Here is a 27,185-nt window from a genome sequence, read left to right as displayed (position 1 = left end):
ACTGGAGGCTTGCAAAAGAAAACGTTATTAGGGCATATCCTTGCAATTCTTTTCTTTCAGTAATTGCCTTCGGACATAACTGGTATGGGAATAAAGTTGAATATGAAAATGATATTTTTATGTGAATATATGAGAGTAAACTACAAATATTACTACTCAGATGTAACAGAAATTTGAAATACTTTGTAGAGTGAAGCTGGATATAACAGAAAAATGTTTTTTTTTCATATTATTCTTCTTTATTATATAGTCCAGAACATATTCAGTACTACTATAAATTATGGTGATGCTTAAAGTGTTTTTGTGAAAATACTTGCATTAGTTCCTTAATCAACAGTATTCAATTTGATACATTTATCATAATGAATTGTCATTGCATTAAAAGTGTTTTAACGAAGTTTTGCATTAACTGATATGCACAATGTAATGTGGTTTTTACCAGAATATTTTTTGTATTTCATACAGAATAGAAAAAAGAGGTACGAAATTAAGATTGCCCGATAGTTCTGATAGACAACCAGAGACATAATTCTATATCAGTTTAACACATCTAGAAGCTTGAATAACTGATAACTTGTTTAAAAAATGCATACTGCAAAAAAAAAAATACCTGACCCAAAAACAACATATATTCTAATACTTGAGGAAGGCTAGAGGTCTAAAATCTATAATCTATTTAATGAAATGAAAAGAAAAAATAATTCGAGATATATTTATACCTAAGTACCACAGTTGGGATGTCCTTCATTGATCTTGGTATGTCTGTTGTAATGAATACCCAGGTTTTCAATATATTTTGACAGCTGTCTTAAAGAAAATGTATTACCCTTACATACTAATGCTGCCAAAATTCCGGACTGACAGCTTATTGGTTTTTTTAAGGAAAATAAACATCAGAAGATTCTCAATGATGTATTAACATTTAACTTGATTGACTTGGAGGAGACTTTCAATAAGGAGAGCAACGTACAGTCTTGTTTTTAATTCTCTTGTGATATCTGGGTGCTACAAAGTCTTCAGCATTAACATTAACATCAAACTGTAATGTGACCGGTGCTGGAGCCTGTGAAGGTTGCTGTCGACTGAGTAAAGTCTTTAAAGATTCTACTTCTGTAACATAAGAACTGTCTGCCATTGTCTTCCCTTGGGATGCCATTTTACAGGCTGCCATCCATTTGCAATATTGCTCCTCCTGTTGAGAAAAATAAAACAACACCTGTGTACCCAAATATATTTATTTAAAAAGTGCAATACATTAGTAGAAAGGCAGCAACGCAGAAAACTTCTAAAAGATTATATCTGTATATATTGCAAGACAGGGATTTTCATGAGGAAAATTTCAAAATTAGACCAATAATAAATAAAAAGCTTTGCCAAACACAACATGATATGACTGCAGCCAGTTGAACTCTGTTCATCTGAGGCAAGTATGGACACAATATTAGTTTTTGACACACTAAACATCATTATAGACACAACTTATTCGGACACAATATTGCACAATATTTCGACATTTAATTTAATCATAAAGGTCTGCTTCACAGTGCATTCATGGATCACTTTATATCTCATATCTCAAAAACAGTAAATGATAAAGAGTTAATTTGGTAATCATACTTCTTAAAGCTCTTGTATTTAGGCTGGGATCTTATATGGAATTAATATTTTTTTTCAAAATTGAACCATTTTTTTATATATATTTTTTTTTGGTTGAAATCAAAATTAACTTTTGAAACCTTTGGGCCTTAATGTGGACCAATTTAACAACAGAGCACAACATCATATAACTCAATACACAGTAAGATACAGTGTATTAAAGAACCCCAAAAGATTGAAATCACATGGTAAAGAAATAAGCAATTTATATAAAAAAAAATTAAAAATTCTTTTTTTTGTTGGGGTTGATATTTAATTTGGTCCTTATTTCTTAGCGATAGGACAATAAACTCAAACAATGACCTCAAAATTCAACCCCAATCTCCCATTTAAATAAATAAATAAAAAAAAAAAGTTTTATTTTATTTAGAGTCAGCATGAAATACATTATAATATTTGTGGTATGGAACAATATCACAGAGATTCATGCCCTTATATTCAAGTTATTGGTTGCTTAACTAAAAACTGCTTATTTTGACTCTTCTATGAACCCTAATTCCAGAACACCACAAGACCAATCTATCCCAAGTTTCCTTTAATGGTTTAGAACTTCGTGATATAATTTCACAGAAATCAATAATCAATTTAATGTCCAAAAATAAAATGTTTACAAAGATAATGTAAGTTCCACTGCCACAAAATTATACAACTTCTATTTTTTTGCAATTGTATAAACATACTATGAATGAATTACTGAATTATCAGAAATTGGTGGAGAAAGAGGTTTGTAGGCAGATCAGTAAGTCAATCACTAATTATCTTTTCTACTTCCTTGAAAGCCATTATACAATGGGTGGCTACCATTTCAAATCAAATTCAGGACAACCAATTAAAAATTTCAAGCTACTTACACTGTCAAACCGTAACCATATTTCTGACATGCCATCTTGACCTGGTACAAACAACTTTATACCATACTTCTGTGATGACAAGTTTAAGTCTGGGTGGGCTTCACATCCTGTTCAATCAACACATTCAACTAATTATTTACTTCCTTGTTAGAAAGTACTTCTAATGTTAACTTAAACATTCTTAAAACGATAATATAAACAAGAGGCTCCCAGGAGCCTGAATCATTCACCTGGTTAACTTTTGTCTTTCAATGGCAATAAATTTAACAAGAAATTGTCTAACAATTTTTGACTCAAGAAGACTTTGGTAGGACTTATCATAAGGACCATTACATACAAGGCTTAACAGATCAAAATGAAAATTTGACCATAGATAGATATCATCATGCTGAACACTTTTACCCGTGTCAGAATTTGCCTAAACCTAATGGTTTTGGAGATATATGCGAAAAACTGCAGTCTGACCCCTGTTCTATTTTTAGTAACAGCTGCCATGTTTTTTGATGGATCAATAAAATAACATATCTTTTGAACAAGATACCCCAAGGAACATTCATACCAAGTTTGGTTCATAATTGGTGAAGTAGTGTCAGAGGAGAAGATTTTTGAATGAAATAACATTAAAAATAGCAAAAAAGCATCAAAAAAGGGCAATAACTCCTCAATGGCTTGACAGATAAAAATGAAAATTTGATCACAATTAGATCTGATCATGCTGAAGACTTTTATTCAGTCAGAATTCGGCTTAATCTAATGTTTTGGAGATATAAGCTGAAAACTATTGTCTGACCAATGCGTTCTATTTTTAGTAATACAGCCATGTTTTTTAACAGAACAAAAATCAAAAGTCAATTTGTGCAGGATACTGTAAGGAAGAACCCTTATAAGTTTCATGCAAAGCTATTCACGATGACGACAGACGTAAAGTGATGGGAATAGCTCACATGGCCTACGGCCTGGTGAGCTAAAAAATCAATTAAATCTAATGTATTCAAAAAATAGAAGGAAAAACAGTTTTCTCCCTAAAAAACTTTTATAACTGAATATTTTTTTATTAAAACCTTCACTGAAAAAAGAGTGAAAACAATTACAGGAGATGAAATCTGGTCAATCACATCTTTTTGACATTATGAAAAGTACATGTACCTTCAGTTATTTAATTAAATCATACTTTGTACTTTCATGAAATGGTAATTCAAAACAAAACTGTTTCATATTATAAGTACATTGTATATTATATGTAAAACTACACAATCAATGAGTTATGTAACAGATTTACCATTACAAAGAAATATCTTGTCATACAGGGTCATCATCAAATATGATGTTTTCATCCTGTCTTAAATTGAATGCAAAAAACATCACAGACACCTTAATAATACTTCATTTTAAATGGGAATATAAATCCCTATACCTTTAATATTTATCTTCATAGCAGGTGTGCTGTTTGCTTCTTCCTCTGATTTATAGAAGGCTATATGAGTATCTTTGCATTTACAGAAAGCTTTCTTATAACTCCTTAATGTTAGTTTCTTTGGTCTGCAAAAAAGTCCAATATAGCAGTGAAGTAGACAACTCTATTTTTTATCTTATCTTACATTTGTGATGTAAAATAAGATAATAAGTGGAAAATTGAAAATCTGTATCATTAGTGTAGATACTTACCAGTACAAATGTATTACATTGTGAGGAATTCATTATTTCATAACATTAGTATAAGGCTTAAAATGACCAGTGCCAATCTTCACAACTTCTATCAGATAATGGTAGATAATCTGTCCACCAATTTTTTTTAAATGCTGGACAAAAGCAGCCTTTACTTGACCAAAAAATGTTGTATATCAGTCCTGACATGGTGCTACATTTTAACATTTTCACCAATTAAGCTCCAGAACGACAAACTTCTTGACTGACAAAAAAATGTGTTTCTTCCTGTCCAATGGCAATATTGTCAATTTTGTCTATCAGACATACAGACTTTGTGATGACTGCAGAGATATTAACTCCTTAGTAACAGGCATGTCATTCAGTATACTACAACCTTGCCTAATAGAAAATAACTCACTTAAAATATCTGACATATCCACTAAGTTCCGGTATTGAAGTGATATCTCCTGCTGATAGAACTGTACTATCTAGTGACTCCTCAAGGTTTGTCAGATCAGCATCAATGTCATCACTCTGTAGATGGTTTGACATGGTACTGGAATCCATCATAGAGTCATTAGTTTGAGGTTGTCCTGCCTGCATTTGTACCTGAAGCTGCAAAACAAAAATAGGGTTTAATTTACCTTTGCTTTTATGTTGCTCAATCTAATACACTTATACAAATATAAAGAATTGCACCAGATTACTACTTCCAGATGTATTGATGTCTTCCAACCTGTTAATTGTGTAGCAAAGTTAATGATCAAAGTACACAATAAGAAAAGGTTTCAACATTTTTTTTTAACTTAAAAGAGCCAATGGCTACTAGTGACACCCCTGTATATGTATTATATCCACATGAAAAAAATACAGAAAAAGGTGTTGCAGAATGTCACAAAAAAATTGTCATAAATCATGAAAGCTTGAAAATATACAGTGGGACAGTAAAAAGTAAATACCCAGGCAAAAGGTTTTAAGGTGAAGGGGCACTTTGCTGTGATTATTGCCAAACCTCCCCCCTTCCAACACATACAAAAAAAGACACCCCCAACCAAAAAAAAAACAACAAACAAACAAAAACCAATCGACATTGTTGTTATAACATTAATGTTGTTAATTTCATGTTATACATAAATAAAATAAATGATTTTTGGCCTAAGTAGGTCATATAACCTAAACTGTTGACAAATGCTATTTTCTCATTAATATTTACATTCAGAAAACTATATCAACAACCAAAGAACTACCACTACTCAATGTTTCTCATATGATTTACTTAAGATATAAATTTGTTTCATGATTGTAGACACCATTTCCCTGAGAGAAATATGAAATGAAGGTGGCACAGAAGCACAAAACTTCTATATTTTAGTAATCTTGATTCTTTTGTCATTTTAATGCAAGAATTAAATCCTTGTTTTCGAGAGCGTTATGTATTCAGTAGCCAAATTCATAATTAATTATTTCAACACTCGATGCTTTATTTTGGGCCAATAAGAGCCTTTCATGCCCTTTGGTAAGCTCAGTATTGTACCCTAGCATAGGTAGTATAACAAATATAAAGTGGCATTGACATATTGTTGCTAAGAAAAGTGTGACAAAAATATTTGTTTTGAACAGACAGAGAGACAGAAGTAAAACTCTGTTCTCCTTTGGATAAGGGGTAGAAGTAAAGGGTAATAACAATTTTATTGAAATTAATTAACCTTAGCAATAGTCAAATAGGAAAGTCCATATGACAAATGGTTAAACTGAAGCAAAAACCAGAAAATTGGTATCAACTGCAATAGTCCTGACTTGGTACAGGCATTTCCAAAGGAAATGATGGTTTTAACCAGGCTTTATAATGTCCTATAACTCTCACTTCCATAACCCATTATCACCAAATAATTATAAAACTAAAATGCAGTGATTTAAGATTAAACCCATGTCAAACTGAGTATGATGAGTGTATACAACTCAGCACCAAAAACTCACTAACACAAATATAGCAGATTCCAATCAAGGGGCTACTTAAATGGACCAGACACTCATACAAATAAATTTCTTATAATCAGTAATTGATAAATAGTAATTGAAATGAATACAAAATCCGACTTTCAGAATGCATTCTCTTCTAACATGTCTATATGGACTACTAATGTACCTGAATAGCAGCAAACATCATCATTTCTTCCTCTGTACATTCAACATCTTCTGACAGTAGTGACCACTTAGCCTGCTCATATAACTGGTTAATTCTAATGGCATCATACTACAAATAAGTACATAGATTATTTTAATGCTTAACACAAAGCTTGTAAGTTTTACAAAACTTAGCAAAGAGTATGAGTTTATTTTATTGGAGCATAAATAGATTAAGTTCCTCTAAAAACAATTGTCTGACAAAAAAAAACTGGAATACAAGCCTTGCATAGAATAACCAAATTGAAACTTTTGTACACCTTGTCTTAAGGATCATTTCATGCATTGAAAGTTCTCCTAACAAATGAAAGCCAAACAAAAACAATAGTAAATATAATACTCCTACAACTTCAATGTGATTATTTTCCTGCATACCATTTGGTTATGAAAAAGAAAAACATATGCAATTACTAGATAAATATCACTAACCAGCTATAGATCAGTATATAATTAAAAGTATTTGTTGTAATTCTGTGGAACTTACGTCAGGGTTTTCACAATCATTCATATTCCAGCTGGTTTAGGTAAAAAAGAAAAGAGATGGTTTGCAACCAAATCCAATGATGAGAGGACAAAGTTTGGTCTGATAATAACTATTTGACTATTTGCAAGTGAGAGGCTCTAATTAACTTTCTAGAGTGAAAAGTCCTAAACTTTTGCAAGTTTCAAATTAATGGTCCACTTGAAAAAAATCAAAAGTCCAAGATAAATGGTAAATCAATAGGGCTAAAGGTCTACTCTAGGACCCAGGTAAATCAAAAACTACAAGTTTGCATTTGTATTTTAAAAATCTATCAAATAAATATAGCTGGCATATTATCCATCATTTAAAATAAATACAATGTTCTGTACTTTAACAATAAGGTTAAATGATTCAAAATTAAAATTCCTAACAAATGTGTATGCATTATAAACACAACAGCATTGTAATTTAATGGCTATAAATTATGTCGCAGACAATTATGAACACTTCACCATACAAATATCTCCATATCATTATCAACACAGATGAAATACTTAGTATTTACTTGCCTTAAATGAATATGAATGCATCATGAATTGTAGCCTTCAGAATCATTTTTCTTTCACAGAGCTTTTCAATTGAATAGTTTTAAAGTTGAATTCAATTTTTTCATTTTTTTTAAACTAAAAAAAAATCTAAAAAAAACCCATAAAAAGATGTAGTTTACTACATGTAATCATGTAATAGGTTGAAGAACAATTGGTTCAAATCCCCTCCTCAAAACTGGAAGACAAATTTGATCTAAATATATGTGCAGTTTTTTGGTAATATGATAAAAGGTATAATCTGTAAAGTACTGTTGGTCAGATTTCTGTTAAATGGCTACTTATTAACAAACAGACAGATATTTCAATGCTTGTACTATAAACTACAGGAGAATATTAATGGATGTTATGCAGCTGAAGTAGAGGCTTGGCCAAGCTCCAATCTTTCAGAAACATCTTTGCCAAGTATTTCCTCCCCACACACTTATCGAGTATATAAATAAATACATTGAAAACCAACATTTTTATAGAACAATTAAGACATCCTAGTATTAGTCATCTGATTAACATATTTATCTGTTAATATCATCACAGTAATGTACTTCATTATTTTCTACTAATTAGTTTGGCATGGGTCACACCTGTGTTTTGATTTTATCTAAGACTTAGGGATTTTTAGCAGGTTGTTGAGAGGAATGCTAGAAATGTGATAACCTAGTTAACATATTACACAGTCCTAAGTCTAAACATCACACACATGCTTCAATGTTTGGATAAAATCATCATATAACATCTCATAGAGTATAGGCAATTTGAGGAAAAAAGTCATTACTTTTTCAAAATATATTTCAAATAATGTCTCACATTCATTTTAAAGTGTCCTTATTATAGTAATAAAGCCAAGGATGGGTTATTCTGTTTTTCAGTCAAAACAACTATGCTGACAGCCTGAATAACTTGAGAAACACAGTCTATGTATGAATGAGTGACCTGCTGTGGGCAGGTGGCTGACCACAAAAACCACTCTATTATTATGTACCAACCTTAGGATTCAGGTCATAAAATGAGAAATATTTAAATCTGATCACAACAAAATCATTTTCCTTCACACCCTGCTCCATCAGTGATTTGGATGAGTCCAGCCATCTAAAAAATAATGATATAAGCCATTTAGAGGGTTAGTCATCCAACAATTCATTGCTATCAAGAATACAGGAAAAAAACTGTTTCAATGTAAAGATCTACATTCTATGTACTATATTAGTCCATTAACTACATGTATGTGAACTGTTATATCTATCATACATACAACTATTTTAATCATAACATATACTGATACTCATTTTGTCTGTTACTGCCTGTTTTCAGGTCTCTTAACCTAAATGTTCCCATCATAAAGAACTGAAAAGGTAAGGTAATATTCTGTAGGAATGGTAAAAGTTGCGAAAAACAATTGATCTTTCCATGGTGATTTTCAAATCAGGCTCAGTTGGTACTTCAGCAAGGTAAATTTCATCAACATCCATACACTTTTACACAAGTAAATGCCTAGAAATCAGGAAATTGTTTTTGGACCAAATTTTTTCAAGGTTAAAGTCACAAGCCCCAAGCCAATCCCAGCTTCCTTTTAGTGGTTTGGAACCTTTGCTTGTGATACAAGTTAAAAAAGATCCATACACTGGAGTTGACTTTTAAAATTTCATGAAATGCTTGTTTCCGGCACCATGTAATTCCACTACTATTGAAGCAACAAACCAAAAAAAATCAATACAAACATTCCTTTTGTGGTTTGAAATTTGTTTATCGGGATTGAGAGTATGAAAAGAAAATAAGTGTCCACAGATGATGGTAACAACATGGACAACAACATCATACCATAATGACCAAAAATTTTCGCTGTCATTTTAAAATATGGAGAAAGAACTTCAAATAATTGATCAATAATAACAACATCAGCTATTTGTACAAAGTTCCTTTGATTTGCAAATGTTCCCAAATAGTGGAAATAACTTCATTTTGGAGTTAATTTAAGGCAAACAATATCACAGGACATGATTAAGAAAATTACAATTTTAAATCCAACCTACCAACCTGCATTTTTTGTCTTAGCAACCAGAAACAGACATACATATTTTTTTTTGCCTGACTTTCAAATTTGAAAAAGTCCAGGACCTTCCACTCAAAAGTAAATTAGCAACTCAGACTCCACTGAAAACTGGGAACATGGGCCAGGTGTACCAGTAAGGTAAGTGTCCTCTGCTTTTCTAGCAACACCCGATTAGTTGTTCATAAAAAATCAAGTCCAGGGTAGACGAAAGAGGAAAGGAAAACTATGACACATTGAACAAATCAGTTTTTATGGTGCAGATGGATAAATTGTAATGATCAACAAGTAGTAGTGATGACTTCAATCTTGTAGCAACATAACCCTGTTCCAGAAGCCTAATTGTAAGACGTCTAGCAAGATACAAAAAGTCTGCTTAGTTATGGCAAGCTCTGGCATAATGTATGAGTTATGATATGAAAACTCCATCTGCAGATGCTGAAGGGATGTTGCCACAGATGAAAGGAAAGTTGACAATACAGAATGAAAAGTCACTGCGTTCGTCATATAGTTTGGTCAATAGTTTTCCTTTACCATCGATCTCTAAGTGTAGGTCAAGATATGAGACTGACTTCACTGTGTCTGTAATATCCTTTATCTCAAGTTCTTAGGGGCAGATGCTATGTATCGAATCTCCAAAACTTGGATTGTATAACGATAATATGTCACCTATATAGGGAAACCGAGATTAAAGGATCAAGCTTGATGTTCCTTCTTTAGGATCAGGTCAGCTATAAAGTCAGCCTCATAAGAGTGAAGGAATAGGTAAGCAAGTAGAGGAGGACAATTTGTTCCTATTGGAATGCCGACCGTCTTTTGAAAAACGTGCCCATCACAGTGGACAAACATTTTGCGGATAAAAAACTCCAGCATTTTGAAAACATCTTCGGTATATTTTGAAGATGATTTGGAATTATTTTTTACAAAAGTATAAGGAATCACTACCAAGAACTACATATTTGTATCTAGGTGTACCATCTTTTTTGAGTAACAACAATGTATAATGTTTTTAATAGCACAGATCTATGGTTTTCCACTATCTCTTCTTTGAAGAGAGTAGTGGTATAGTCAATATCAATCATTTTACTTCCAGTTTATGTAATCATTAACTTTTGATGAAAGGATAAAGATTTTGACTTATTAACTGGAACATATTTAGCCCATTTGATGTTTGTGGACCCTCTGTACAAGAACTATAAGGTATAATGGTAAATTCTGGACTTAAAGTTGGCAAGCTTATTTTTTTCAATTCCAAAAACAATACAAATATAGCCAATATTAAAACCTAGCAAAAAGTATTTCCTAGATGCAAACATATTACTGGGTAACAAGGCAGAAAAGGAGTTCATGCAATCTAGTATTTGTTTACATACTAGATCTTATTTCATTTGTACCAAATGATAGATTACGGTATTGTGCATGAATGACATGGATACAAAATGAATAACATTTGGACTATATTTTGAGTACTGTTCAGAAATAGTAAGAGTTTTTTTTGATGAACCAGTGACATAAAAACAATTTTGATCCTAGAGGGTCAAATACCTTAACACAAAACAATATATCTACATTTAACCCCAATGAAAAAAAAATACACTGTGTAATTTATTAGGTAGATATTGGTTCTTGTTAAAATCAATTTCTGATTCAGGACCTTTGGATTCTGTACTGGACCTCCTACACTGACTCTTCATTGAGAACCTTTGTCCAAGACAAATTAGGTACTCTTAAAAGCTAATTTGAACACCTGCTTATGAATTACAGCACACATTTGGCATTTTCATTATCAGAGACAAAGGGCATGTGAGTAAGAATACTAAGGAATATTTATCTCAACATCATGACTCTGTAGCGTCTAGATTGTTAACTTTATCATTAACTGTGCCAAATTCTACATTAAACTACATGATTAAACAGTACTAAATCTACATAAACTAAAATGTTGTCAATTATGTTATATTTTTCTCTGTTTCAGTGGACTGATCATTTCCATAGTTTATTTAAGCAGTGATGATGTGAGTATCTCATGACAGAACTAAGAAGTCTTGCTCTTATCAAGTCATATGGTTGTATAATCATGTAGAATGTACTCCTCCTTATCTACAGTCTTCTATCACATCATATTATCAGGACTATTCTGAAGACAAAACACTACACATTCTTAATCAATGCTCCTAGCAGTAATTTCAAGAAATTCTAGACCAGATTCATTAAGAGCCATTCGTTTAAGAATTTAACATAATACAAAGACGTCCTAAAACACTACAATTAAATTTAACCACCAACAACAGAACAAAATCACTGTAAGAGATTATCAAGTGAGAGCAACGAGGATAGTCATAAAACAATACTTGAACAAACTCAATTAATTAATTAACATTATTTGTGCAAACTCTTCCAGTAATAAATTACTTACGCATAGTTTACTCTGGCTTTCTCAACTAGATTCTTGTGTTTCTGTAGGTATTGAGCAGCATCTTTCACACTTATTTGTGGACTATTTGCTAGAGAATTTTCCATTGCACTTTCAAATGATAAACTGTACATTGATCCAGGAGATAAAGTTCCATTGGCATTTAATGTATTGTATGGTGATGCAGCATTATATCCTGGTGTTCTACCCAGAGTATTCTGAAAGAAGACACACTAACATGACAGTCTGATAATCATACTAAGGTATACATGTAAATACTGTTAATTTGGTCATTTTTCAATTATATGATAAAATGCTTTGCAGGGCACAACTTAATACGATGGCAGAGATTAACCCCTCAAAAACTAGGACAAGAATGGACCCATTATTCAAGCTACTTACAGCTCTGAAATTTAATAAGGGTTAATATATTTGACCCATAAATGAGTTTGACCATCATCAAAGTGGCCCCTTAATTCCCAGTCAGCACAACCCCAAAAATCAACCCTAGCCTCCCTTTTAGGGGGGGACCTTGAGATACAATTTCAAAGAGATCCATTTACTTATACTCATGTTTTTGTCTGGTTAGGAAATATCCCTGACAATGCCGATTAAGGACAATAGCATGACACCATTATACAGTCATATACATATATTTTGCAGTAGTACAAAAATGTGAATGATTGGGTTAAAATCACTCTAATTAACTCCAATTATAGCAGGATTTTTCTCATCACCGATTAATAAATAAAATAAAATTCTTCACAGGGTGCAGCTTGAAATAACAGCAGAGGTCGAACCCTGAATAATTAGGGCAAGTATTGACACACAATTCAAATACAGCTTTGAACTTTTATTACGATATTTGGCCAGAATCAAAGTGGTCAATTTTTGGGCCTTATTCCTAAATGGTTTCAGTCAAAATATCAAACCAATCCCAACCTTACTTTGGGGATGTGACACCTTGTAGTTTCTGGCCCCTTATTCATACTTTGGGCTCACATTTATCAATTTGTTTTCACATTTTAATCATATTTTATTTGTATTTAGTTACCTTTTTTTTACCTTTTAAATGTGACTATCGTTCACAAATTCATTATTCTTATTGACTTTTAATTTGAGCCACTTCACAACATAGATTATTTTTATTCTTACCGGGCTCAACAAGCCAAAACATTAATTCCAGTTTTCCTATAGTGATGTGGCGCCTTGTAAAATTTAAATGAGATCATCCATCCACTATAACTAAAGTTATTGTCTAGACATAAGGAAAATGCCTGTTTTAGGTCCCTATTTGGCCACTAATTCCAATAAAGTAGAAGTCAAAACCTAAAACACCAATCCCAGTCTTCCTTTAAAGTTTGGCACCTTGTAATAAAATTTCCAAGAAATCAATTTACTTAGTCAAGTTATTGTCTGGACATGGCTGGAAAATGTATGTTTCTGACCCCATTTTCCCCCACCCCCTTAATATCTAATATGTTAAAGTCCTAACTCCCAGTCTGACTATTGCAGGGTAGAAAATTGTGAAAAAATATCATAGAAGTTCCTATGCTTTAACTAGGGTTACATAGTAAGTTCTATGAAATGCTTATTTTATAAGTCTGATTCCAAAACCGTTGGGGCCATCAGTCCCAAAATCAATACAAATCTTCCTTTTGTGGTTTAAAAAAAGAACGTAAAAAAATTCATAAAGATCAACCGACTAATAATCAAGCCATCACACAAAAACCAAGTACCTACAGACAACGATAGTGTCGTACCTTTATAGGACTGCAAAATAATAGCAGTCATATAAAAAACTATTCAGATATTTCGGTAAATAATGACACTAATAAGATAAATGAGTGGAATTATGTACATTTGTGCGTAAAACTTATTTGAACCAAACAACTCAAAGGTTCTGCCAGACAGAAATTTATTCTCTAGGTCATATACGCAACACTGTACTTTTTGTACCAGACATTTGACCCTTTTTCTGAAAATGTCAGGACAATCAAAGTTTTCTCAGTTAGGACTGATACACTTTCAACATACAAAGTTTCAGTCCATGTGTCAAGTAAAATGCTTTACCCCACTTCTTAACAACTAAAGTCCAAAAACTCAAAAATGAAAAATCAGAAATTTATATGAATTGAAAGGGAGCTCACATCAATAGAAAGAAACAATTCACCAAAATTTCACAAATATTTGCAGAATTAATGAGTTATTGTGCTAAGTGTGACTGACAGATGAACACTGCAATACCATAGTTTATCCTGTTTTAGATGACAAAAGTCTGACATTGGACCACCTAAAACACTTTAAAGAACTTAAACAGAAAACTTACCGTTGGAGAAGGTCCTGCTGGACTCCTGCTGTACGGACTAAGTCGTTCCATACTTCCTGATGGAGAATGATATAAACCATTACCATTTACACCGAGATTTTCCGTAGAAGTTTGTTTCTTCTTCTTCTGATTTAGGCTTTCTTTAATATTCTTTTTTAAGTCATCTTTGTCCATATACTTCATTACAGACATTTCCTCTGGATGTCGAATACCTACAATTTGAAAGTAGATGTCTTTATTTGCTGTCAAATTCATTGTCTTTTACCAAATTCTGATCATGTGATAATATGCTTCATAAATGATACTTCATACTGTCACTATGCCCTGAGAGTATGTCAGAACTAAATCTGAACTTACTGACAACACTTCTGAGAACTATTGTGGTAAATAAATATTACAGCAAGGTATGGTTTTCTGTGTCAAATATCTTACTACATGTATGTCGGAGACTAGTTTACTTATATAATATTTCTTGCTTTTTTTTCCATTAAAGCATGAATAATGTAGATTTATAGCAATGAAATATCTAGACATAACTGTTATATAAAAATAGAACATTTTTGCATTAAAACTTATCTAAAGGACTAGAATTGAAAAAAAAAATTTTTCTTCAAAAGAAATTCCAAGAGAAACAATTTTAACAATGGAAGAAAATTGAGGATCATCAAAAATCAACTTTCTTAATATAAGTTCCACATGATAACAAACTTGCTTATATATGAAAGCAACTGAACTCTTAATTCATTACAAAATCATGAATTTACAATGAAATATAAATAAAAATTACCTAGTTCTTTACAGAGTTGAACAACTGCAGAAAATACTTTACAAGAAAAATCCATTCTCAGCTCAAGGATCTGTAAATCTGGGATTTGTACTTTCATTACTTTATGCATTGGTGTAAACAATAGCTTGGCATCTGCACCCACACCATACTGATCTAATGTTGTTCTAGGATGAGATAACCACATATTTTTAACTGGCCACCATAAGGCATGGTCTGACCAATCCATGGCAATATCTGTAACAAAATTTACAGAATACAATGAACCTGTACAGTCAATGAAATTTATCCAGTCATTCAAACATAACTGTGGTACAATGAACATGTACAAATGTAATCTCCATAAAACTATATCAAGTAAAGAATCTGAAATCACCCCAAGTTGGAATTGAGAAAAAAATCTTCAAGGATGGATTTACTGGATTACGTTTATGAGTAAGAAATGTGCAGTCTTTGCCAAAAGCTATTCATCAACTACTTGCCCGAACCATTTTTTTCACATTTCTATTTCAGAAGAAAAATGTCATTAAATTTTCATTTGGACAAAATCTACATTTGTATTAGTTATCACAGACCATTAATGGAGAGTATAGGATAAAACACTAAATACAATGCATTCAATCCATGTATAACTGAAAAAGAACATTCCCTTCCCCACTTTAATTATGTTAAACCCTTATCTTAGATCATCTCCCCATAGAGTAACCTGACAAATTATCCTTCTTCATGCACATCTACAATGTACATACATGTACAAATGTATATTGCTTAACCTTCTTAAAAATCTTCATAAAAATCCAAAGAGCAGTTTACGATAAGCTGCCTTTGTATGGCAGGTAATGGTACATTTATTTTCACTAGTTACTATAGTACACAGATCAGCATAATGCTTGTTTGTGGCCACTTTTTTTACTCTAAAATGGGTTAGTCACAATCCCCAAAAATGAATCCAAGCCTAGTTTATCATAAAATCCCCATTTTTTGGGGGTCTTATAAAAATGAATTTCATTTAGTCTTCATTACGAAGTTGAAATTGATTTAGACATCAATTAAAATTATGTTTGATAACATCTTTCCTACTCCCATTTTTTTAATCAAAATTTGGGATTCTTAATAAAAAAATATTTATTTCCAACCTAAATATGAACATGTTCCTACCAACAATGAACGTTGGGACTACAATGTGTGGGAAAGGAGCAAATAAACATTGTTTTAATTTATAGTATAGGCCTTAGAATAAGTACATGCAACATCACTAGAATTACAGGAAATTAGATTAAATTATTTTCCTGCAACAAAGCCAGTGATGAAATTAATCACAATATTATTGATTCTTGATATCAATTGTCTGATGTTACTATATTTACTGAACTTTTTAACCAGAATCTTGATTACTTGACAAGAAAATGGAATAATAAATGACAATTACACTGCTAAATGTTATGATTTTTATAATACATGTACACTGTGTTGAACCATTAGTCTAAGACCATTATTACAGACCTTGAAACTAGATAAAGTGATACAGCTATATCATAACTCATAATTTAAAAAGAACTTTGTCAGATGTGTTATTGTGACTGTGAGACACAAATGATGCCCCCGCATGTGGTTTTGAGTAAAACTCGGCATAGCTGAACAAAACTTAAAATCAATCTGTAACTAATCATGAGAGACTCACATACCAAAAACCAGTCAATATCTTCAAGCATTTACAAAAATAAAGCGAAAAAACTATTATTTCAATACAATTTTTAAAGTGCAGGGCCCATTATTTTGGTAAAACTCAGCGTAGAAGAATGAAACTTATACTCGATTTGTAACTAATCATGACAGACTCACATAACAAAAAGCAGTTCAATATCTTCAAGGGTTTACAAAAAAACTGCAGAGAACTTGAGATAAAGGATACTACAGACACTGTGAAGTCAGCCTCATATCTTGACCTACACTTAGAAATCGATGGTAAAGGAAAACTATTGACCAAACTTTACGACAAACGTGATGACTTTTCATTCAGAATTGTCAACTTTCCTTTCATCTGTGGCAACATCCCTTCGTCTCCTGCGTATGGAGTGTTCATATCACAACTCATACGTTATGCCAGAGTTTGCTGAAACTACACAGACTTTTTGTATTGCACTAGAACTCTAACAAACAGGCTTCTGGAACAGGGTTATGTTGCTACAAGATTGAAGTCGTCAGTACAGAAGTTTTATGGTTGTCATCATTAACTCGTGGATCGTTATTGTGTACCCATCAGCACCATGAAAACTGATTTATTCAGCGGGTCATAGTTTTCCTTTCCCCGTTTGTCTACCCCGGACTTGACCTTTTATGAGCAACTCTGCGGGTGTTTCTAGAAAAGCAGAGGACGCTTACCCTACCGGTGCACGTGGTCCATGCTCCCAGTTTTTAGTAGAGTCGGAGTTGCTCATTTACTTTTGTTACTTTGTATGTATGATTTTAGTTACTTTATGTTCTTTGTTGTGTATGTCTGTTTTCCATGTCGGGTCTTTGTCCCTGGATTACATTCTTCTGATTACCGCTATAACCTTGGTTCCCTTGATTACTCTTCCATGAAATTTTTAAGTCTAGGGCCCATATTTTTGGTAAAACTCAGCATAGCAGAACAAAACTTTATCTAATTCTGCAACTAATCATGACAGACTCACATACAAAAAATCAGTTCAATATCTTCAAGGGTTTACAAAAAAAGTGCGGAAAACTGTTATTTCCATGGAATTTTTAAGTCCAAGACCCATAATTTTGGTAAAACTCAGCGTAGCGGAACGAAACTTTAACTCAATCTGTAACTAAACATGAAAGATTAGATGGCCAATAATAATAAAATGGTTGGGATTATAACCACCAAAATCAATACCAACCTTCCTTTTGTGGTTTGAAACCTTGTTTTTAAGTTTTATAAAGATCAACCAACTAATACTCAAGTAATCATACGAAAACCAAGCATGCAGTTGTATAAAAAGATTGCCAATTTTGGACCCTTTAAGACCCCTATTAAAATCCTCAACGTTTAGTCACAACCCCAAAATCAATGCCAGCCAAGGTTAACTTTTCAATTTGTGTTCAATCCACATGTCACAGTATCAGAGAGATTATTGGTACAATTTCATAGAGAACCATACACTCATATTCAAGTTATTGTCTGAACACTAATTATCTACATACATGTACAGTATGTACAACAACTAGGACAGCATAATACCATTACACGACTCCATATATTTTGGAGTCATACAGTATGAATAGAGCTTCACCACTAGCAAATACATACATCCCCTTTAAGTTTCCTTTTACACCAAAACAAAAATGAATATTTATAATTGAATTGAATAATGTTTTAAGTAGGTCAAATGTTTGTTCTTTTAATATTACTTTTTTTATGAAAATGTTTAATTCATCTTTCCATTAGTCAATGGGGTATTGTTATCTGTTCAAACTCCACATTTTTGTTATTTGACAGAAACAGAAACTGTCATTATCTTGTAAATACTACATATACAGTGTACCAGTACATGTACATGTACATTTTTATCCTTTTACATAGGATCCTAAAAAGTGTTTTTTTTTGTTTTAATAAAATAGAATTCAGGTACATTATACTAGTGCATATGGATGTATATAATGCAATGTACACTTGTACTGATAAATGTACATCATGCTTGAGAGAAAAAAATCACGAAGTCTTTAATTCTGACCAACAAGTATCAAATTAAACTGCTTGGTTAATTCATCTAAAACTATGTCATGACAGATAACAACATAACTTCTTTGAATAGTTTATCTTACAGGTAAATCTAATGGATCATCTCACCATTTACAATGTACTAAAGTATGCAGTTACACAAAATCATAAGCTAAATTTAAAAAGACTTATTACATTGTAAATTATACATCAGGCTTGATATACCATGTACATACATGTATATACTATTACAAGTACTGTACAAATGAATACTATTTAACCCATTTAGGCTTTAAAAAATTAAGGAAATGACTTATCATATTTCTCTATTATAGAAGGTGCACATCTTGAAAATATATAAACACTACAAGTGATACATGTTCATTACATTTAGAGTTACAAATAACTCAATGTACATGTACGTGTAAGTCCCAAAAAAGCTTAAAGGACAGACAGAGAGAGTCTAGACCTTCCTTCACCTTTCAGGTGCAGGTAAAATATAACAACTTCAAACTTTTGTAGTACAGTCAGGGTTCACAAAAATGCTTTGCAGGGCACAGCTTGATACAACCCCAAACAGTTGGAGGAAGTATGGATATATGATTCAAACTTGATACAGCTTTAAATATGATTTGTTTTTTTATACTTGACATAAGACACAAGAAAAGAATTTTACCAAATCATAGTGGCCCCTATTTGGTCCCATATTCCAAAATAAGCACAACCCCCACTTCCTTTAAAGGTTTTTGGTTCAATATCAAAGAGATTCATTCATTTCCACTCAAGTTATTACAGTGAAACTTCTCCAAACCAGACCCTCAGAAAACTGGCCTTCACTTCAAACCGGCTGTTTTCGAAAGTCCCAGCCGATACACCTTAAAACCTGTTTGTTTTGTCTTCAATAGACCAGTCATCCCTTAAAACCGTACATCGGCCGTTTTTTTCCACAGTTTTAGTTACATATTTCAAATAAAAACAACCTCTCAATTCCAGCCGCCCGGTTATTGTTCACCTGTAATAAATGTGTCAACAAAACTGTAAATGATTATGTAATATTATGTAATTAATAATTCATTCACTGTCCGGTTTGCATTTCATCAGGGGACAGTAGTTTAAACAACAAAATTAATCCAGACATTACATTTTGTCACTGGTTGGCTGTTAATTGGTGTGTACACTCGTCAGACAACCGGGGTCATTTAATAGTACAATCTTTAGACCTTTACAATCTTCTAACTGTCAATTACTGTGACCTGCACCCAAGCGAAAACAACATCGGGGTGAAATTATTAGACTTTGTTGATAGGTAATTTACGAAAACAATACAAATAATTAATTACCATCAATAGCCCTTTGATCTTTAATACACATTCTTTCAAAACCATGAACATTATTTTGCCGGCAGTACCGTTTGTAAAGTCAAATCATTTACAAATGATGCAAGCTTTGAAATGTAATAAAAGGCCAAAAGTTTTGAATTGGCATTAAACATGTTACGACCAACAAACTGACAAGGTGTAGGGTTACAGAACACATTAATGGAAACAGCTCTTAGAATGCATTGCTGTTTTTAACAAAACCGGCCATTTTTTCTTGTCCCAGTGCTGGCTGGTTTGGAGAAGTTTCACTGTATCTGCACATCAGGAAATTGCTTGTTTCTGGCCCCTAATTCTCCTTATCAGTCCCAGCTATCCTTTTGTGGTATGGCACTGGGTGTCAAAGAGATCAATTCACTTATACATGTGTAGTTAAGTTATTGTTGGGACATCATGAAAATGCTTGTTTTTGACACTTAATTTATAAACTGATTAAGAAATAAATGCCAAATCAATCCCAGCCTACCTTAGGTTGTACAAATGTATGACACCCTATGGTACAATTTCAGAGATCCAATCACAATTTATCAAGTTAAATGTATAGTCCAGACATCATGAAAATGCTTGTTTTTGATCCCCGATTCCTAAACAGTCAAAACTCCCTGAAATCAATCTTAGCCTTTCTTTTGTGTTATGACACCTTGTGGTACAATTTCAAAGAAATCCATTATCATTTTCTCAAAAGAAAATGCTTGTTTCTGTCCCCTAATTCCTTCATGGTTCAAGTCACAACCCCAAAATCGTTGGTGGTATGTTATATTTTTAAAGGATTTCCCAAGACTAATATCATAACCAAATCATAACCTACATGTGTATGTACATGTATTCTATGCATGTATTATAAAGCTGCATTAGCTGTCATTTTCGTGAATTTTGTTTCTTATGAAATTTGAATTATTTCCACTAAATTGTACTTTTCTTGTACAATTTCATTTGATATCCACAAATAAAATGCATTACATACATGAAATAGGTGTCTATATATTTATTGTCTTGCAAGACAAAAAATCGACTTAGATAAGTTCGTATGCATGTGACTTCTGGTGACCTTAATCCGCCCATGTGCTGTAAAGGTCGCTTCTTTAATCACAAATCGGATTGCAAAGTGAAAGTGGTATTCAACGGCATGGAAGACCGACAGACTCAAGCCATAAAAAAAAAAATTAAAAAACAACATAAGGATCCTTTTGGAATTTATGTAATGTTATATAATGCGACTCAAATATGGTCATTATTTATTTGCAATCTAATCAAGAAATAGATCAAATGAAATGAAAACAAGACACAAGCTATCTGTGTATCCATTATTGTTATTTTTTTTTACCAAGGTCAGAGTATTTCTAACCCAGGTGAATGTCCTTTCGGCAATTTTCGTAAGTAATGGCGAAAAATAATTAGATCAGACCTGTAGATCTTCTTTGATTAAAAAAACATTGTTATCACAATATTCTGTGTGTATTATCAATATTTCTACCAGTTCTATGCAGGATACCCCTAGGAACATTTGTACCAAGTTTGGTTCCAATTGGTCAAGTAGTGTCAGAGGAGAAGATTTTTGAAAGAAATAACATTAACAAGAGGCTCCTAGGATCCTGAACCGCTCACCTAGTTAATTTTTTTCTTTCAAAAAGATAACTTTTTGCCTTTCAAGAGCAATAACCAAGTTTGGTTCCAATTGGTCAAGTAGTGTCAGAGGAGAAGATTTTTGAAAGAAATAACATTAAAAAATAACAAAAAAAACACTGAATGTACATTTGGACTACATTTTTGTGTAGTGTTCATAAATAGTAGGGAAGTTCCCGACATGAACTGGTTACATAAGGTAATGGGACTGCTTCTTGATGTTATACAGAACTCCCTGTCTGAAACAGACCCCTGACCAATGGCCACCAGTCATATGCCAGCACATTTCAAAAGCATTAACAACCTATATGTATAGTGCAAACTGACCCCTTATAAACAGTCACCCCTCCAACACAACCCATAACCACAACTTTGAATAAACATGAAGATCCAGTCTATCGTATACAGCCATGTTCATTGTCCGTATGTGTAATTGGAGATCAAGTTGAGCATTTTCCCCCCAGTATATTTTCAATAAAGAGTAACTTGAACACAAATTTAATTAGTCTTATTCAACTGCTCTGAAGCCCTTACATCAGGTGTACAAAATTGTAAACATGTCCAGTGTGGACACTCAAGTGTGAAATTAGTCTGATAAATGGTCATAATTACTAGTGGTAATTGATAATAAAAACATTACCAGGTATTTCAAATTACAAACAAGTTGTGTTACCTTATAATCTGGTTGAAATGAGCCATTTAGGTCACACTTTTAATTGATTTTAGTTAGTGCCATATGCAAATGTGTTACAATATACCACAAGTGGGCATAAATTTGCATATTAAAGGACCGATAACTCTGGAATGCTCAATCCAATAAACGTGTCTTTCAGTTAGTTTACATATTTAAACGGTTTTAAAGTTGTGTATTCTGATTAGCATAACATTGCCAATTGATAGCGACACAGAACAATTATCTTCATTAATTGATTACAGGTTCATTTACAAAAAATTTCCCAAAATTATGAATGATTGTAATCAAATTATTTTACAATGTAAGCTCAGGTCAGGAAAAATTGTAAGGTCCACAAAACAAATGTCTTGCATACACTACATTCACAGTAGGATAGTTCTCTAACAAACCAGTGTACTCCACATAATTTTTAAATAGCAAAGTTCTTACTGGCACAGCACAGCTCTTTTGGCCTTCCTCCAAAATTGTAGTGACTACAGTGTCCATAGTGCATTCTAACTAAAAGTAGATACTGAGAGCACAGTGCTAAGAATCATAAAGCCACAAATTACAGTGCTATAATGGCTTGGGGAGAACATTGACACATCAGTCCAACCTAAGTGAAACTCTGTGTTAAACCAACATAAAGTGTAAAGTGAAGCACATGTACATGTACAAGCATAACAAATGATGTAAATACAGAAACAATCATGGACCAAACTACTTGTATTTCTGGTTTATCCTCGACCTCGGATAACTCAAACATTTTTGCATGGTCCTTTCAACTTCGACTTAACGAGGTTCGACTGTAGTCATAAAATTCAATGAGGCATAACAAGGAATTCATTGTAAGATACAATGTATATCCTTGTTCTGTTTCTCAGGTGTATATCCTCCGTTGATTCGGAGCACTGCAGTTGGGATAACAATTTAGTCATGTCATTAAAAATTCAGGACATTCTATTTATTTATTTTGTATATATTCTTCACTTGTTGACGTATTATTTTCTATTTACAGCAACTCTTGCACAGTTCTTGGAATGCTCGATCTGTCAGCTGCTTTCGAAGTGATTGATCATCCTATTCTTATGGAACGTCTGCAGTATGCATTTGGAATAACTGATAATGCATTCAAATGGATTAGATCTTATTTAACTGACATAAGACAAAGTGTTAGCATAGGCGAAACGGAAGCAACAGCAAAAATGTTATCGTTTGGCGTCCCTCAACATTCAGTCTTGGGACCGAAAAAGTACTGCATGTTTTCGAAACCGATTGGAAAAATTTGTAAAAGACATAACATGGAATATCACTGTTACGCTGACAACACCCAGGCATATATAGTCATTAAACCAACGGACAATTGGGTAAACATATCAGCTCGTATGGAGGCATGTCTTATTGAAATCACTGAATGGATGAAATTAAACATGCTGAAACTTAATAATGACAAGACCGACCTCATTATATTTACAACAAAACAATGCACAAAAGACTTTGTCAATTGTAGCATCAGTTTTGACTGGTACATAGAAAACGAAGTGTCAGTAGTCAAAAAAAACTAGGCATGTTTTTCGATAAGACCCTGAACATGCAAAAACAATTTAGTACAATGCCAAAGTCTTGCTTTCTACAAATATGCAACATACGACATATAAGATAATATATAACTGACAATGCTTGCAAAAACCTTCCTAAATTCTATAGTGACATCACGTCTAGACTACGGCAATGCGCTGCTGTATGGAATAAACTCCAGCAACATCAACAAACTACAGTGAGTACAAAACGCTGCCGATTGATTGATATCTAGAAAATGCAAGCACGACCATATAACACTGGTCCTAATCTCACTTCATTGGCTACCAGTGCAATATAGAAGTCAGTACAAAATCTTACTGTATATCTTTAAGACACTCAACAATTTGGCACCTGTTTACCTGCAAGATCTTGTGAGTGTATACCATCCAATTTGAACTTTAAGATCTGGAGATCACAAACTCTTAACAATACCTCGAACTCGAACGAAAATGTATAGCACAGCAAGTTTGACAAAGCATCAACAACATTATGGAACAGTCTCCCTGATAATATTCGGCATGTGCAATCTACAGATATTTTTAGGAAACTTGCCAAGACTCATCTTTTTAGACAAGCCTATGGTGACAGTATCTGAGAAAAGATATTGCATCTTTTTGATTCTCAATCAGCTTTTTACTATACAATGTAAATAATGTGTTTTTTCATTTTTATCTATTTTTAAATGTAGATAATTTGCAATTTTTCAACTCTATTTTGATATTCCTATTCCTTTTTCAGTAAATTTTTATCGTGCTTGCCTGATACTTTCCCTTTTTATTTATATATATATATTTTTAATTAATGATATTTTCATAGTGTCATATATTCAATGCATTCATATCTTGTTAGAAATTTTTAACCATGAATTAATTGGTCTTAAAATTTTAACTTTTTTATTTATTTATTTATTTATGTAGTATTTTCTGTACGTTTTTATATTGTACAGCGCTTAGAGTATTTTTATATTAGTTAAGTGCTTTATAAATATCGTATAATAATAATAACAAATACATCAAATGAGGGCGAGATATACATATGTAGAAATATTATTATTACTAAAACATTATGAATGTATTGATTACACTGACTTGTAAGACTGGACAGGCTTTATTATAACTGTTTGACATTGCTTTCTAAACATGATATCATAATATACATGTACTTGAAAAAAAAACATGTAGTAGGTACTAAACAGTTGTTATAAATGAGACCAACTGAAACATTAAAAAGAAAATAATTATTAATAATTTCATAGCTTTTAATCCAAGCATACATTAGAGGGGAGACTCCCACAAAATCAATGACAAACTTGGATTCTCCCAGGAAAAATGTAAGATTTGTGAGTAGTTTATGGTTATTTTCTGTGAATAATACTACATAATTTTACATAAAAAAATTGCTTTTACATAAAAATCTCTTAAACGAGACAGGGTCAATGGGATAAACTGCTCAAAAGCTACATGTACATGTTGGTTCGGGTCTATGATAATTTCAAACAATATACTATCAATTAATATATATAAGGGACAGTGCAATATATATGAGGGAGGGGCAGGTGTACAGCAATCAATAGCTTTTAAAAAATCTTTTTGCCTCCTGTCAAAAATATAAAAAAACCTTCATGCCCCCTTTCACATTATTAAAAAAAAACTTGCAGCCTTGCTATTTATGCAAACCACTCTTACAAACAGTGGTAAATTTAATACCTTCCCCATGCCTTCAGCAGTCACAAGACCTTCAACATGAGGATAACCTCATCTAGTAGTGAGCTCTGAAAGGCCCCAAGTAAAAATGTAGCTGTATAATGTACTTTCTCACTGTGCATGTCACATGACGATATGTATACTATACTCTGCATAACCCCTTCAGTGGCACAGGCACTTGTCTCTGGTATGTTCACCCCCTACTTTATATCATATTACAAGGTACTTAATTTCAATCAGGACATTTCTTGACCACTCATGGATTTTTATAATTTACTGTTATTTTATTTATTTTGGTTAATAAACTTGGTTCTTTTATTATGTCTTTAATATTAGGTTTTAAAAAGTTTATGCCCTGCCACAAGACTTTTAAAAAAACTTATCACCCTGCTTATTATTTTTTACGAAAAAAGTATTTTCCCTGTCTGCAATTGCACCAGCCCATCCCTCAAATAAATATAGCAAAGTCCCTAACTGCAATTAACTATGTCATAGCCATTTAGTGCAAATGTGTTAGAATGAATAACTATTTGTGTTTAAATGTGATTGTATAAAAGTTCGCACAATCTATGTTTATTATGATATATACAATGCAAAATTTCAGTTCCTTTTTATCAATAACAAGGTACACAAGGTGCTGTAGAATAACATACCTAATGCCTCTACTAGTTTTACCATAACTCCACCCATGTGAAGGTCACCTGACACCCGCAGGGTTTTGTCTACAGCCAAGTCAGTCACATTAATGTTTAATTCCCACGTTCCATCCGTTGCCATTGTTGTTATTTTATACAGGGTACACTAAGAAATTATTCTGAATGTTAATCCGGAAATATTAAACTGGGCTTGGTCTGAACGGATATGATTTACACTGCTATCACATTTTCACTTTCATTCAGCACACATACGGATAAATCTTTCCATCCCTGTAAGAATAAAAAAAAAAACATTGCTAAAATTGTTCACAATTAGACAATGATAATTACTGAAAGTCAACGATGACAGTTTAAATGTTCCCATTAGAAAGTTTTGTAGGTCAAATTTCAGCAAAGAAATGGCCGATCCAGTGTGTCAAAATGAAGCAATGAATATTCTCCCAATTTACTCACCTTATTTTGTTTTAAAAATGCCAAACTGACAAGTCCAAAACAACTGTTGAATTATGTTCTTATAAGAAACTGTTAAAAGGTCACTTGTAAACAATAGATTTTTCGTTCATCAATTTTCATGACTCAAACTTTATCAACTTCCCTATATGGGGCGCACATAGGCATGCATACGTTCTTGTAAAACCGATCTTGATTGGATGCTATTTTTAATTTCAATGACAGTGGGGTAATCCCTAAGTAATAGGTGAGGAATTCCTGTTACTTTTTGGAATTTACCAGCTCTAAGTAGAAAATACTTCTTTACGGAAAAAAAACATACACATAAAATTAACAAAAAAACAAAAAACAAAAAACAAAAAACATTAAAATTAACAATGACGAGACAAAAAGAAATGACATAATTATGACCTTGCAAACTAAATGTTAATTAATTGA

The 27,185-nt window shown here is 32.5% G+C and overlaps 1 protein-coding gene across 1 annotated transcript in view; it reads right to left on the bottom strand.

Moving 5' to 3' along the window:
• The window catches only part of LOC148623707 (fermitin family homolog 2-like), a 32,586-nt gene extending 5,681 nt beyond the window's left edge, over positions 1–26,905 (bottom strand). The window contains exons 1-11 of the mRNA XM_088565745.1: positions 26,751–26,905; positions 26,295–26,567; positions 14,980–15,213; positions 14,193–14,404; positions 11,867–12,081; positions 8,390–8,492; positions 6,301–6,408; positions 4,573–4,769; positions 3,922–4,046; positions 2,508–2,614; positions 971–1,192 (exon numbers count right to left, since the gene is read on the bottom strand). Of these exons, the coding sequence (XP_088421871.1) occupies positions 971–1,192; positions 2,508–2,614; positions 3,922–4,046; positions 4,573–4,769; positions 6,301–6,408; positions 8,390–8,492; positions 11,867–12,081; positions 14,193–14,404; positions 14,980–15,213; positions 26,295–26,418 (1,647 nt within the window). The 5' untranslated portion in view covers positions 26,419–26,567; positions 26,751–26,905. The remainder of the gene's footprint in view (positions 1–970; positions 1,193–2,507; positions 2,615–3,921; positions 4,047–4,572; positions 4,770–6,300; positions 6,409–8,389; positions 8,493–11,866; positions 12,082–14,192; positions 14,405–14,979; positions 15,214–26,294; positions 26,568–26,750) is intronic.
• Between the last annotated feature and the right edge of the window lie 280 nt (positions 26,906–27,185).

This window comes from Perna viridis, chromosome 2 (assembly GCF_037379345.1).
Source record: "Perna viridis isolate PV_CMFRI_1.1 ecotype Kerala chromosome 2, ASM3737934v1, whole genome shotgun sequence".
Lineage (NCBI taxonomy): Eukaryota > Metazoa > Mollusca > Bivalvia > Mytilida > Mytilidae > Perna > Perna viridis.
The sequence above is the reverse complement of the archived record's forward strand: the minus strand, read 5'-3'. Positions and strand labels throughout refer to the sequence as shown.